Source organism: Alosa pseudoharengus, unplaced genomic scaffold, assembly GCF_046254945.1.
Source record: "Alosa pseudoharengus isolate Yale_2024_CS ecotype anadromous, Long Island Sound unplaced genomic scaffold, YU_APseudo_1.1 YU_APseudo_1.1_scf_19, whole genome shotgun sequence".
Classification (NCBI taxonomy): Eukaryota; Metazoa; Chordata; class Actinopteri; order Clupeiformes; family Clupeidae; genus Alosa; species Alosa pseudoharengus.
Genome location: NW_027468657.1, coordinates 33742687 through 33758587, shown reverse-complemented (window position 1 = coordinate 33758587; position 15901 = coordinate 33742687). Strand labels below are relative to the sequence as shown.

General features: G+C 43.3%; 1 protein-coding gene across 2 annotated transcripts; it reads left to right on the top strand.

The window, feature by feature from the left end:
* The first annotated feature begins 5444 nt into the window (after nt 1-5444).
* LOC143133251 (P2Y purinoceptor 4) lies at nt 5445-8138 on the top strand. Of its 2 annotated transcripts, none has more exons than XM_076293027.1 (2): nt 5445-5548; nt 6124-8138. In XM_076293027.1, exon 2 carries the CDS (start codon nt 6127-6129, stop codon nt 7207-7209), a length of 1083 nt encoding a protein of 360 aa, XP_076149142.1. In that variant the 5' UTR covers nt 5445-5548; nt 6124-6126; the 3' UTR covers nt 7210-8138. The 2 variants fall into 2 exon arrangements, with proteins under 2 accessions (XP_076149142.1, XP_076149143.1); XM_076293028.1 differs by having other exon boundaries at nt 5458-5594.
* The last annotated feature ends 7763 nt before the right edge of the window (nt 8139-15901 follow it).

Below are 15901 nucleotides of genomic sequence, written 5' to 3'. Positions count from 1 at the left end.
CTGAGAGGATCGGATTATAAGTTTGTCTTCATTCACATGGGACTTCAAGCACTTATAGGTGACCATGCAAAATCTGCACACACGTCCACTGCTAAAACAGCAGGTGAATCCTGCCAAGCTATGCGCTAATAAATTATCTGCTGAAACAGTAGCTAGAGCGCACTTTAAATTTATATGTTGCTGATTCAAGGAGATCCAGAGCCCATCAGTGTATAAAGTCTTAAGATCATCGATAAGGGGTTGTAAAATGTCTCTAGGCTATATGAATATTTTTGGAGTAATTTGTGCTTCACCAGTATGCAGAGGTGTATGAACCTCAATTGTGATTTAAATTTTGATTCAAGATTGCCAATTGTAAAATAAAATACTGTTAGCTTGTGAATTGATTTTTTGGAGCCTAAAGGGTTTACAACTTCAAATTCATCAGTGTAGAGATGCAATCTCACAATACTAGAATCGCCATAAAAAGGACTTCCTTGAAAAATCTCCCCATCAGTGAAGTCATTTAAAAGAAAAGTATTTGGGGCTCTCTCACAGGTCCTTTGGAATGACTCAAAAATATCCTGTTTCTCCAAATGGGTCTTTAGAACATCAGTTATTGGTATATACTGAAAGGTATCTTCACCACCCTGGCTGTTACTACCTAGAACCTTTTGCACAGGCTCTACCAGATGAAGATGCTGTTTACTATACTGCAGAAGTTTGTACTCTGACTGCACATACTCAAATACAGAATCGAATACTCTGTCATTGGACAGCAAAACATCCAAGTCTTCGTGGTCCTCTAATCTGAAGCCTGAATTTTCTAAATGGAATTTTATGATTTCAGCATAATTTTGGTGAAAGAACTTCAAAACAAATTGTAGATTTGTGACAATTGTGTCTTGCGTCACTTTTTGGTAAAATATGCTTCTCCTGGAGATTTAAAATAAAAACAGCCACATGCTGTTTCAGTCCAGACAAAAGTGTGTCCAAATCATTTGTTGGCAAAGATCTTCCATTTACTTCATCACAATCCTCATCATCTACATCGAAAACATCGTCCTCTTGTACCTGCTCAAACACTGTTGTTTCTGAACAGGAACTTGCTGGCTGTAAAGCTTCTCTGTGTTTTCTATAAATGTGATTTCTTAAACATGCAACACTTCTGTAACTTCTACTGCATCTGTCTACATTGCAGACAATATTGAAGTTTGGTTGCTGTTTGTGCAATAACTGCAGGTGTGTTAAATACTTCCTTAGCTGGAATTTCACCACATCACAGAATGGGCATTTGAAGAAATCCATTAGGCATACCTCTGAAGGTTTCTTTGTAATCAACCAAATGCAAACTTGCCACTTGCCAACCTCGTCTTTGGTCCATTTGTCCACCATTATAATCTGGAATGAGAGAAAATCTAGTAATTTAAAAATAAAGTATATAATTTAACATTAAATCATGCATTAATTAATGTGTGTATTCATTTACCATAAACATAAACGTTAGTTAGCTGACTAATATTATTGTGACAATTTTGTTTTGCCAATGACAAAACTCAACACCATTTATTTGATGACATGTTTTCCTCATAGACTGTATAGAACTATATAAGGTTTTCCTTGTAAATTAACAAAACAGTCTGGTAATGAAACGTGAAATGTTACTGCTGCCGTATCACTTTGGATTGTTGGCTGGCTGACGTTTGATTAGCTAGCACTAGTAGCTACTATCTCAACTCCCTAACGTAGTGCTAAATAGTGTTGACGAACTGACCGAAGTGTCGGTTAAATAACCCGGTTCGTGTCACTGAGCCGGGAGAATCGAGTGCCAAACGTCAAAAACCGACTCAGTGTTCCTAACATCATTCGTTTTCACATACAGAGCAACACTGGCTTGATTGGCTGTGCTCGAGTGTTCTCGTCGCTACTCTTTCATCGTATCGCGTATTAGCGCCTCTACTGGAGTGGTAGTATAATCAGTCAAACAAACTATGATGAGCCTGCATGGCTCTGGGCCTCATAACCATGGCTGCCAAACGAGTCAAACAGTTCGCTAGGTTCTCCGGGCCTCGTAACCGTGACTGCCACACGAGTCAAACAGTTCGCTAGGTTCTGGGCAAGTTGTAATCAACCGATCACATAAGCCTTTCTAGTGCAAAATAGATGCTTATGTTCATGGAAATCTTGTCGATGGGAAAGTATTATATCACATACCTACAAATACACATAGGCCTAATGTTATCTTAGTAGTCATGTTAAATAAATGCTTAGAAGTGAATGACTAGGCTGCAGGCTGTCACGAGGAGACAGAATGACACCGAATGTAACCGTGCAACCGCTGTACCTTTATCTTGTCTTGGTTCTCGGCATGTTTGATTCATACCATTGTTAGTGCATCGTAGCCTAGATGGATTTATTCATGGCAATTCACACATTATCGATGGGGAAGTAGGCCTACATCTCATATTAGCATACACGTCATATTATCTTAAAGTTATAAAGTGAAATGTTAGAGAAGTGAAGCCTTATTCTAGTATCCTAGATGATTGTGTTCATGGCAATTAACACATTATTGATGGGGAAGTAGCCTACATCACATAAGCTTCAAATAGGCTACACGTTATCTAGGTAGCCTAGTTAAAGTTAAATGTTGCTGGCTTCGTCACGAAGAGACCGCGCATAGCCTACTTACTAAACGAGACCGTAACCACGGTACCGTAACCGAAGTATAGGCTATGAGTCTATATCAAAACGGTTGTCTAGGTTCGCGGCAAGTTATTCCAAGCCTTGTTTTTAGTGCATCGTAGATGCTTGTGTTCATGGCCATTCATATATCTATGGGGAAGTTCATCACATAGCCTACAAATACACGTCATGTTATCTTTGTAGTTAGACAGTTAAATGTTAGAGAGGTGAATGTTGCTGGCTTCATAGGTTCACGAAGTGACCGCGCGCCAGGCTACTGAAGGAGACCGTAACCGAGGGTATAGTCTAATCAAACGGGTGTTATCGCAACTTTGAGTTCGCAGAAACCTATTTATTTCTCGTGCATCTTAGGTGATTGTGTAGCCTACATAGATGTTCATAGGCTACATTACCGATGGATATAAAATACAAATACGTCATGTTATCTTGGTAGTTATGTTAAATGAGATGTTTGTTGGTAGGTAGGCTGTCACGAGGAGACTGTAGGCCTACAACAGGTTAGAGACCGTAACCGTGCTAATGCATGAGTAATCAAACGGGTTTCTAGGTTCTTGGTAAGTTGAGTTATCAACTGATCCCAAAAGCCTTTATGTTTCGTGCATCTTGGAATGGTTCATTGAAATTCATATGCTAAATTACAAAGGGGGGAAATATTATATGACATAGGCTATGTTATCTTGGTAGTTAGTTAAATGTTAGAAGTGAATAGGCTATTGGTAGGCTCACGAGGAGACCGCGCACAGCTGACTACTGAACAAGACCGAATGTAACCATGGGCAGTGCTTGAGTCTAGTGTAGGTCAATATAAGTGTGTATGTCAGCTAATTTCAGAGACATGGAGAGCATGACATTTGCAGCTTGAGGCTACATGTCTTGGAGCGACTATGGCGGGGGAAGTAACGCACGATATAACACCCCCCCCCCGTCGCGCGAACCGGTGACCGAATCTATTAACTCGGTAGGCCAACCAACGACCGTCCGGTTGAACCGACTTGCGTATAAGAGTCGGTTGTCCCATCACTAGTGCTAAACTATCCGCTAGCTAGCACGCTAACATTAGCTAGCTTAATTTATCGTTAGAGAATGTCAATCATAGCTGTCAACCCTCCCGTTTTTTCCGGGTTTCTCACGTATTTTAACTTTTTTCCCGCTGTCTTCCCGTTTTAATATTTTCCCGTAAATATCCCGTATTTTAACAATCTCATAACATTAGCTCTACCATCGGACTTGTCAGTCTCTGTACTGTTGTCCTGTTGCTACACCCTTGCCCTTCCAACGCAACAGATTCAAAGCATCGTTTTGCTTGCTTGAAGGCGACAGTGAGACTATTTAAGATGCACGAGAGCACGATTCAGTGGCACCTGCATAGTGTAGGCTACGGCCGAACGCTATCGGCCTACCACTCAGCTACGAGTAGAGAAAGAATTCCCCTGTGTATATTCACTACAAGTTGGCCTACCATAACTTCCCAACTCTGCACTAAAGCCCATAAACTGCATGACAGGCTATTTATATTTTCTCTTTAAAATCTCTAAAATAACCAAATGCATTTGTTCAACTTTATGAAGAAGAATTACGCACTATAGGCTACTTGGAACGCACACATTTTGTTTGCGCAGGAGAGAGAATGACAGCGCACAGGGCCATCGATTAGGCTACAGAACTTTAGCCTTGCTAGGGCTGTATAAAGTTGACCAAATTAATATAGGCTGTTGTTAGGCGTAAATAAAGTAGGCTACTTTGTTGTATTGTTTAGCTGACCAATGCACGAGCTTGCAATTATGAAACGGACTAATACTGCAACCCTTCCAACGTTGGGGGACGAATGTTGACATTTTCCCGTATTCTGCGTGAGAAACCCGGGAAATCTCCCTTATTTTCAAAGCTCAATGTTGACAGCTATGATGTCAATGAACATCAACACCGAATACACGGTCAAAATCATCGATAAAAAAGCAATAGTTGATTTTATTGTTAGCCTGACAAGTAAGAAGTAAATGTATCTTCATGATGGATCTGCTAGTAGAGATAACTGATAAGATAGTTTCTAGCTACTGTTAACGTCATTCAGGACTAGCCTACACTAACGTTAACAACAAACTAACAGCTGTTTCGACCAACAGTTTCGACAGCTGACAAAACCAAAACGCCCACAGGCGTTTAAGGGGAACGCCCCTATTTTTTATTTAAAGGAGTATCGCTTCATACAGTGGTTTGAAAACACAATTAAATGGGTGATAAAAGGAGATAAAAGTTTCGTGACACTTACCGTTAAAATCAAGTCCAGAATGGTTCCATAAAAAATCGTTGAAGTTCAAATAACCCTCACGTGCATGAAATAGAACCCTTTTTAGGCAAAAGGTTCAATTTTCTTGGCTAAGAACCTGCATGGTTCTATATAGCACCCCCAAGAACCCATTTTTTTAAGAGTTTCCTATTTGGCGAATGACAGGCACTTTATTTTCACAAAACACTGATAGAATTGTGCTGTAATGTGCAATATGCATGTGAGAATGAAACTGCAACATACATTTACATGGAACATGTCCAGCTATTACGCAGAAGATGGGTAAATATGTATCCTAGTTCTCTTCACCGTAGGCCTATAGCCGACATTCCGGACTGTAGCAGTAGCCTATTAAAAGCGTGCAGAAAGTTTTGTCTAAGAACAGAGTAGGGGCGGTCCACAGAAGAACATGAGGGGAGGACATGCGGCGCTCATATCCAGCTTACCAACTCAGTCATGCAGGCATATATCAGTGCAAACTCGGATGAGTGGGTAAACACGACCACATGCTTCAGAGGGCTGTGATTAATTCTATGTTGGATTTAAAATTTGTGAAAAACAAACATCTCAAAAAAGGTAAACATAACTGTCGCCTGGAGTTCTCTCCAGCGCCATTTAACCGGTGAGTGTTGTGTTGCGCGTCCGAAGCATGTGTTAATTTCTCTAACAAATAGTCATCGTTTATTTAGTTGTCGCTTGAATTAATTCCAGAGTGCAATAGAGGTCAATATTGAGCTAATTCGAAGATAAAATAGCCTACGGAGATGTGAAAATACATTGACTTTTCGACATTTTCATAATTCACTTGTAGAACAATTGTTTAGCCTAAAAGCACATAAGGGTTTGTAGGCTATGATGCACATTGATGCTACAAATACAGCATAATATGGTTATTCCGTTGTAGTAACTACTCTTACAGGGAATGTTGTCAATTACAGATTTTGAGGAATTTCGGTTTCAGGTTTCGAATAGAGCCAAAAGGAACTGAGCCTACCCTTACGAAAAATAACTTATAGGCTAGGCCTACTTCTTTTTCGTAAATTTAGGTGGATATTTAAATGTGCTGTGTGTGTGTATATTGAAATATGTTAAAGTTTAGGATGTTTTCGCATTAGAGCTGTGACCAACTCTGTTTTTTTCTTTTAAATCAGAAGATGAACTCCTACACTTCGCTCACACCACACTTGACTACAATGAGTGTGGTCAACAAAACCTGCCGCTTTGAAGAGGACTTTAAGTATATCCTGCTGCCCGTGTCCTATGGGCTGGTGTTTGTAGTGGGGCTGGCACTAAACTCCCTAGCCATGTGGATGTTTATAACTAAGATGCGGCCATGGAGCGCCAGTACGGTGTACATGTTCCACCTCGCCCTGTCGGACACCCTCTATGTGCTCTCGTTGCCAACGCTCATTTACTACTATGCCAACCGCAGCCACTGGCCCTTCGGTGTGGTCACCTGCAAGATGGTCCGCTTCCTGTTCTACGCCAACCTCTACAGCAGCATCTTGTTCCTCACCTGCATCAGCGTCCACCGTTACCTGGGCATCTGCCACCCGATCCGCGCCCTCACCATGATAAAGCCCCGTCATGCCCACCTGGTGTGTTTCACGGTGTGGGTGGCCATCACGCTATGCCTGGTGCCCAAGCTCATATTTGTCACCACCACTCGACGTGACAACGACACCCTGTGCCACGACACAACACGACCCGAGGACTTCCACTACTTCCTCACCTACAGCTCCGTGGTCATGGTGCTGCTGTTCGTCATCCCCTTCATTGTGATCATGATGTGCTACTGTCTGATGGCCCGGGCACTGTGCAGGCCCCGCAAAGGGCTGTCCTCAAGTCAGCAGGGCAACTCCTCCCGCACCAAATCCATCAAGCTCATCGTGGTGGTGCTGGTGGTGTTTGCTGTGTGCTTCGTCCCCTTCCACATCACCCGCACCCTCTACTACGTCTACAGGTTCTTGGACGCGGACTGTCCGTTTCTCAACGTGGTCAACTTTGCCTACAAGATCACGCGCCCTCTCGCCAGCGTCAACAGCTGCCTAGACCCCATCCTTTACTTCCTGGCGGGCGACCACTACCGCTCCAGGCTGCTGCGCGCGTTCACCCGGCAGACCACCAACTCGCGCTCCGCAGCCTATCAGCAGACGCCGTCCAACAACAACAAGAATGACATTGCTCTGGTCTACAAGAATGCGGAGGCCAAAGAAAGCCCCAAGTCAGAGCAGTAGCTCCACAAACTCTGCACAAACTCAGAAGACACACCGCTGGGCCTGGAACGCACCCAGCGGCGGTGGCGAAGGAGCCGCTCTGAGGTCTGGTGCCGCTTGTGGGCTGCTAATCAAGTGTGCTGAGACCAGCCTCAGCACGCCATCCAGATCTCAGCCCTTAGAAGTTCAGCCCAAAAGGAGAGCAGCCATCGGCGCTGTTGTAAACAATACAAGGCACCCAAAATACAGGCAAACTGTCCAAGAACGCTGAAACGCTTTTCACCTAACCACATCCTGTGTGTGCATCTAACCTCTTCCCAATTGTTGTCAGGTCTGTTTATATCACTGAGGGGCACAGCACTGCGGGCATAAATGCTAAAACCACCACATCTATAGGAGAGCGGTTGGCACACACAGGCAGGCTTTGAGTGATTGCCGCACTGCAGTTGCTCTTTTTGGGCTGACCACTTCATCTCACTACGGCTGGTAGACAAAACGGCCCCTTTGTCCCTCTGAGGTGAAATGTAGTCGCCTACTTCTGCCACTGAGAAATTCCAACACAGAGCCCGTTGTATACTGAGTCTGAAAGCTTCTGTCTGAAGCACAAAGTCATTATAATCTTCTCATGCATAATGGTGCCTTGCCAAAGTTCTTTATCGGGGCATTCAGACAGACAGTGCTAAGCATTGTGCAGTGAAAAGCTGCAAGGAAATTGAGCATTTTGAATGTGAAGAAACTGTTGCCAACACAAGAGGACGTAACAACACAACCAATTCAGATTCAGATTTGTGGTCGGAACGAAGTGGGTCCACAGCTCATGTTACAGATTTAACATGGCATCTTGGGAAATGGTGGAGACAGGAGAATGGGAGGTGTGTGTGTGATGTGTGTGTGAGTGTGTGTGTGTTGTGTATGTGTGTGTGTGAGTGTGTATGTGTGTGTTGTGTATGTGTGAGTGTGTGGATGGGTGGGTGGGGTGGGGAGTGGGTGTGTAGTTCTGAGCCCCTGGTCGTGATGTTGACTGTGTATTGTCGATAGTAACAGGCCCAGTTCCACAAAGATTCCCGAGGTCCCTCCTGGGCCCCTCCAGCTGTTTTTACCATTGAGTCTGGAAAGCACACCCAGCTGTGTTATGGCGTGTTGTGTCTGCGGAGACTGTGGAGAGGGTGGGGGCGTTTGAGGACCTCCAGATTTCTGCTCTCTACATTCAGTAGCTTTTGTTAACCAACAATAGGGATTTTCCCTTATCCACTAGAAACTGAGGTAACATTATTCATAGCAATAAATAATATTTTGTTCGTCACCTGGATCAGGTATACACATGTCCAAGAGGCCAGTGCCATTTAATTTCTTATCTTAAACAAAATATATGTGAGCCATATGTATGTAATCATTTTTGAATAATAAACAAGGCATTATTCCTTTGATTGTGTCATCGTCTCCAATTCATTTCCATTTAATTTCACATTTTCACAGAACAATGGGATTTTATCTAAATAAAAATCAACATGTAGCACACATTTGAAATCTTATGAATAACTGTGTTGGCTTACTTGTGTGCTGGCACCAACTTTCTTTGACTGATAACTTTGTGCTGTTCACTCTTGCACTATCCCCAGGGACACAAACTCTTACCAAAACATCTCATTGCACTGCTTCCACTTGTGCACTGCATCACAGTGGACTGGAGGGTTAGTGAATAGACCATCATCTCATAATTGTATTTTTCATGTTTCTAGTGTTGTCCTGTAAGTGTTATAGAAGCTACTGGGTGCTACATTCCCTTCAGGTTAAATCAAGTGAGGGTGATTAGGTCATGTGTGTTTGAAATAGCATAGAGCAAGTCCTAATGAAAGGTACTGAGACATTAGGTAGGGCTTTTAAGGAGTTTGGAGTGGCATGCCAGGTTGGACACCCCTGTTCAAATGTCTGTTTAAATCAGTGAAAGATTTCCTGAAGACTCTCCGAAAGATGACATATCTTTAGTATTTTAAGCAAGATTACATTTTGATTTCAATCATGGAACAAGTTGTAGCAGCCTGTATGGTCAGTATAAATGCCCTTTTGGCTAATCAAACTTTATCAAACTGATCAAACACCGAGGGAGTTTTACCCATTCCTCCTGGCAAAAAGGCTTCTAGTTTTGTGAGATTCTTGGACCGTCTTGCATGCAGTTTCTTGAGGTCTTTCAACAGACTTTTGATTACAGTTAGAAAGCCAACTCATTTGTTATCACCTTGAGGTGTGTTTAGCATCAGTGTCCTGTTTTCATTCCTCCGCTTTTTTACATGTAAATGATTCCTCTCAGAATTGACTGGCATTTCATTTTTTTCATTCCTCTCTCCACCAGTGAAATGTTCCCCATGCCACTGTGCTGCAGGAGAAGCCTCAAGACTGCTTAGTTGGAGAGGTGTTCAGATCATGAAATTCTGCACCCGTTTATCTTCAAACATGCATTTTTGCCATTGTGGCCAAAATAATCTATTTTAAAGTAGGCAGTCCACAGGACTTGTTAACATAATGCAACAAGTTGGTGGATTGACGCTGGATTGTGTTGAAATATTTTGATCTAATCCTGATCTGCCTACTTAGAATGATAAAAAGCATGTGTGACCCTTAGCTCCCTTAAGTGCATCCTGTGCTCACTCTTCTCTTCATATAACAGACCATTTGACCAGGGGTGGACAATCTTTTCCATGAGAGCATCCCTTTGGTGAGACTGAGCCTGAGATAACCTGATGTGAACTCTGACAGTCGACAAAGATGCCAAGACATACTGGAGTGTCTGAGAAAGCAGTGGGTGCCACTCTGGGGTGGGTGTGGTGCCTAAAGCAGTGTGAAAGCAATGGGAGGAAGCTGGAGAATGGAGAGAGCAACACAAGGAAGTGCTCTGTCTGGAACCGTATTGTTTCATCTGAGCTCTCATTATTTCAGTGCAGGAAATATAGCAATGCGAATGTTCCATGGTCCTCTGGGAAATTTAGGATATTTGATGTCCAATCTACAACTAAGCCAACCCTAAAATGGATGTTAGTGTTCAGGGGGAATTCTGTGGCTAAAATAAGGCTACAACCTAAGAGTACCTCCCTCCTTACCCTCACCAGGGCAAGAGAAAATGTGGACATACCTTTCTAACATCACCAGATTACAAGCAGATAAATCACAATCATGCTTATGAGCAGTTGACCAGTGATAAGTATCTGAAATATTATATTTACTCATTACACCATGCTTTATCTAGAATGGGTTACAAGCTGCAGCCTAAATAATGTACAAATGCTGCACCACTATAAAATGCATTCTAGTGTTATAATGCATTGCCACACAAATGCATTATAATTTATTTGTGTATTGTTTCTATGTTATGTATTTATTGTGTGTTCATTTTCTCTTTCTTCTAGGTGGGTTTTGTAAGTAAGTCTTCAAGGTTTTGTAAGTAAGTTATTTTTCTCTTTTTTCCTGGTTTCCATTCCTGCAATTCTACTGGCTATTAGCCCAACATGCCTTTGAAATAACATTATGTGTACTTTATGAAATGTAGGAATTCATGGGCGTCGTAGGGAAGTGGAGTTGAGGAGGATCAGCCTGTGATTGTTTTGGATCTGACTTCATTTGACCACTAGATGTCCCTCTTGTTCCAGGCAACAGTTAATGGCTCACTGCTACATTTACTAAACCTGTTGCAGTCATTTACTTTGTGGAAAAATAGTGTTGACTATGTTCACATAGTTGTACTTGACTGAAAGGGTCAGTAATTAGAAACTATACTGCATATATTCTCACTTGGTACATGCAGACTTAGTGAATAGGCATTGATCAGCAGGGGAAAAAAATCTCCCGTAAATGAGAATAATGCTGACATATTGCACACACTGCAGTATAGAGTAAATGATTGCTGGGAGTGTTTTTATCCTTGTCCTCATTTGGATTTGTACATTTCTCCTGCTGCCTCAGTGCTTTATGTGACATGTGAAAAGCAAAGTTCAGAGAACAGTTCAGCTCGAAATAGCAGTCCATTTAAACATCAATAGCATACCTTCTTTTTACTCTGAATATGTGCACAATAAAATAATTTTATGAACTTACCTTCGGCCTTGTGTGAATAAAATGAAGAACGTTTTCCACCGTAAATATAAATGTATCTAATATGAAATATTGTTCAGATTTTTTTTTTTTTAAAAACCTTCTCTGTAATGCAGGCCATGTGTCTGTGGAGGTAGCACCTGAATGTTTAGTACTATTATGAAATATGGCACCGTAGTGAACTGGAATATAAGTTTGTCTGTGGTATCCAACTTTACTGTATATACAGTCGTTCAACTGTAGATTCAGATGGATGTACACATTGTATACATTACCTGTATTGGTCACTATAAACCTGTATTCTTCACTGTATAAAATGAAAAGCAGTGTTGATCTCGCTAATATTATACACGAAGGTTAGAATAAATGTATACAATACAGTCTTCCGTCTGTACTAGGTATAATAAATAACAACTTTTAGAAGGTATACTTTCCCCAATAGTTAATATTCAACTAATTCATCCAAAAATATTGTGGCTGGCATGTGAATGTGCTATTTTAATTTCCCATATTGTCATAAACATGTTTTACTAAAAGCATACATAGTTCTCAATTAGTGAAACATTTTTATGACATAAACACATTTCAGGTTATTTCTTTATCGTTTACAAGTGAAGCCAGACTTTAAGCCATAATGTAATGCATGGAGATTTGGTTGCATGTCATCTGGCTCAGAGCAAAGGCACTTCAGATTTTGCATAAACAGCACGAGTTGCAAATGCCCCAAGATGATTTGGTTGAGGTAAGAAGTCATCATTTGTAGATAAGGAAATCAACTGCATTGCATATGGGAGGTCAGTCATTGAGGGCAGCACTCTCTGATGCTGCCTGGTTATCTGTCCTAAACCAAAGCTAGTCTGCTGGAGGGTCTGCTGCAGGTTCACCATCTAAACAAAGGGGCATGTGGAGTGATTCCTGCGCATGTCCTGACAAAAGCCGCTCTGTGTGGCTAGGCTCTCTGTGTCATATATTTGCCTAAATGTCGGTTGACTCTGCTAATTTAGCCCTTTCTGCAGCTGTTTGTCATATTCTGCATATTGTCATATTAAATGGCGGCTTTCAAGGACGCGTGGATTAGGCTCTAATCTGAGTGCGAGGAAGCCGAGTGGAGGAGTGACATAAAAGAGGAGAGAAGTTCATTATCCCCCTGAAAAGGAATCCATTGGCTTTCATGGTCGCCATGGAAACGGGCCCTTTCTCTGGCCATCAGACCAATGATAAGGTACTTCAGCACGCCACACACATTCATGGCCCAGGAGAAAAGGGAAATATTGCTTTCCGATTGCTAATAGATGTTAGTTGTTGATTGGCATGAAGATTCAGAGGGCTGTTGCTGCCTAAATGTTTTACCTGCTTCTGCTCCGCTGCCACTCAGACAGAGAGACAGAGAGAGATAAAGAGAGAGAGAGAGAGAGAGAGAGAGAGAGAGAGAGGCAGAAAAATAAGTGAGAGGACATAGGGACACAATGTAGTTTTATCTGTGTTGCACTGACAGCATTTTTGTTTTTAAATGAGGATACATTTAAAGTCATTTTAAGGGAAATGTCTGTTCAGAATAAACATTTAAGAATCATCTTGAGGTTTAACCCCATTATAGCCGACATAAAATATTGACACAGTCTATTGTGAAGGTCGGTCCATGGTGATGAAAGCCTTCAACCTTCATGATGGCCTTTAGTGACCTCCGTCTAACAATGGCATGTTTGCTCCGGGAGCAACAGCAAGGTCAGGCCAGGCACGAGAGCGGGCAGGCCGTGGGCGCCGGGCGACACTGAACCTGGGAGGCAGGTGGCGCGGCGCGGTGTGTGGCGCGGGAGGGAGGGAGGGCAGTGGGAGGAGGATTACCACAGTGAGAGGCGTCTGGGGCCGCACACCGCCAGCAAATTGTTTTAACCCCTGCAGCGCCACGGCGCAAGCCCCCGTGCTTATCTGAGTCCCCGCAGCCTCTCATTAATATTCCAGACATATGGCAGCGCTTTCTGTATCATTGTCTAATAATGGGAGGGATAATCGCTCATTCAATTATCAGACCGTCAACACCACCACCGCCACCACCACCCAGCCAGCAGCAGCAGCCCAGCCTCACTTCTCCACCAGAGCTGAGATGGAACAGCGAGAAGGTGAGAGCGATAGGGGGGATTACACCATATTAGCAACCTTAATAAGCCATGCAAACAGGGGCCATGGGGTTAGAGCAAAGCAGGAAGGGGCCGTATTGGTGTGGTGGACATGTTTGAGGCTCAGGATGGTTCCTACAGTACAGGCCAGAACTCATGTGGATTCCAGGCAGTGGTCTGCAGATCACAGCGATACATGATGTTGCTCAGTTCCACGGTTGTTTATATGGTTCTTGCCACAGGCTGCACTGTCCCTTATTCAGTGTGTATTCTCTCTGTGTACTTACTACGACTGGCTGACCTGAGCCTATTAGTGGCAGTTCACTCATGTTTGACCTGTGGCCAGAGGACACTGCCATTAGTCCGGTCGTGGACTCTATGTGTGAATGGCTTTGAGGAACAGGACCTTTCATGGTCAGCTTGACCCTGACCTTTTGTGGGCCAAAGGCCGCAAGGGAGATCAAGAGGCTCTTTCAACGCTGCTGATCCTGGCCTTGTGGCCCAACTGCCCTGCACCAGCCCCTGCTCTCTCTCTCCACGGGGTGGACCACAGCTCGCAGGGGCTGGAGCCGGCTGGAAGTGCTTGGGGTCAGCGGTAGTGTATACGGACACTGAAGTAGCCACACGCCTTTAGCCACCCACACATACACAGCAGGTAGACTGCTGGGGTGATTGTGTTGAGTTAATGGGAAAACTTTCTGCACATACAGGGGGAGTTAGGGAGTGATTTGTTTGTGTGTGTGTGTGTGTGTGTGTGTGTGTGTGTGTGTGTGTGTGTGTGTTTAGGGTGGAGGTTGAAGAGAAAGAGGAATGGTTGCCGGGTGGTGTGTGTGTGTGTGTGTGTGTATGGGGGGGGGGGGTTGCTGAGGTTGCTCAGGAAAGATAGTAGGTGAAATGGTAACAAAATCATACAAAATCCCAGCGCTTGATAAATTTCTGCATCTTGAAAAAAAAAAAAACAGGAGCCCAGGAGTGTCCGCCAGCGCGGGAGCCTTTTGTCAGGGCCCCATTTTCTCTCTGGGAAGGCAGCCGCTCGCAGGGTCAGCGAAGTTAGGGAAGTAATTAAAGCGCAGTGATTCACTGCCTACTGCTGAGAAGAGAAAGCAAGCTGTCATTCTGAGCAGGAAAAAATAAATTACAATTTTAATAATGGAGTGCAGGCTGGGTGGTGGGGGACAGTGTGTGTGTGTGTGTGTGTGTGTGTGTGTGTGTGTGTGTGTGCGTGTGTGTGTGTGTGTGTGTGTGCGTGTGTGTGTGTGTGGTGAGGAGGTGCTGAGGGGTGCATGGGTGTCTGAAGGCTTGCTGTTGGTAAAGGAAAGGGTGGTGGGGGATGTGTGTGTGTGTGTGTGGGTGGGAGAGAGAGAGAGAGAGAGAGAGAGAGAGAGAGAGAGAGAGAGTGTGTGTGTAGAGGGGGGTTGAGTCCAAGGGTTGTGCTGGCTGCCTACTTATCAATAGTTGCATTTTTTTAATGAAACCACATTGGTGGTACATTGCAGACGCACAAGTGGCCTTAAAAAGGAGCCCCTCTGTGGAACATTAACATACTGATTTCATGCGCGTGGCAAAGGGCCTGTGCCAATATCAGAGAGGACTCAGCACTCCTATTGTCTGCTAGGACTCTGCTCCCCTCTGATATGAAAATTCAATTATATTATAACTAGATCGCAGCGTGCGTTTTGACAGTCGACGGGAGCGTCTTGCCTGCTGCATCAGTGCGACGGGACCAGAGGCTTCTGATAGCGCGAGAGCTGCTTTTCAACCATTGACATGTTTTTTTGGGGGGGACAAGATTACCTAAATGTGTCGCATTTAAGGAGGAGAAAGTTAATCTAATGCATTGCCATTATCTGGCGCAGGTAATTCCAACACCACCTCTCAAACAGTGTGTTTGCCCTCAGCAGAACACCTCCAACACACACACACACACACACACACACACACACACACACACACACACACACACACACACACACACACACACACACACACATACACACATACACACACACACACACACACATGCACACACACACAAGCTCGTTTACCCACTCTCATATTTTGGCTTTGCAAATCAGATTCACTGTTGTCCACCTCAGACCCCCAACACAATGTATGTTTATTTATGTCTGTAGCTGTTGCTATGCTGCAGTGAGTGAGAAATAAGTTTCAACAGCGTACACTTATTTTCCCAAGACATGCACTTTCTGAATGTCAATTCCAGCAAGGAAGGCAATATAACTACGCTTTTCAAAATATCCCCACATTATTCAAATAGATTTGATTAGACATACTTTCCCCCTGTATATTTAGCCTTTTATTTTTCAGACTGTAATTTTTGAAGGTCAGTTCTTTGTATTAAATTTTGCATGATAAATGGTTCAGAAGTAGCAAGATATTACCGGTACATTTATAATCATGCTATTTATTAGGAAAATCCCTGCACTAAAGACCAATAAGAAAAATAAACTGGTTTAATTTATTTTGTCAGCATATGCTATCACTAACTGTTTCTT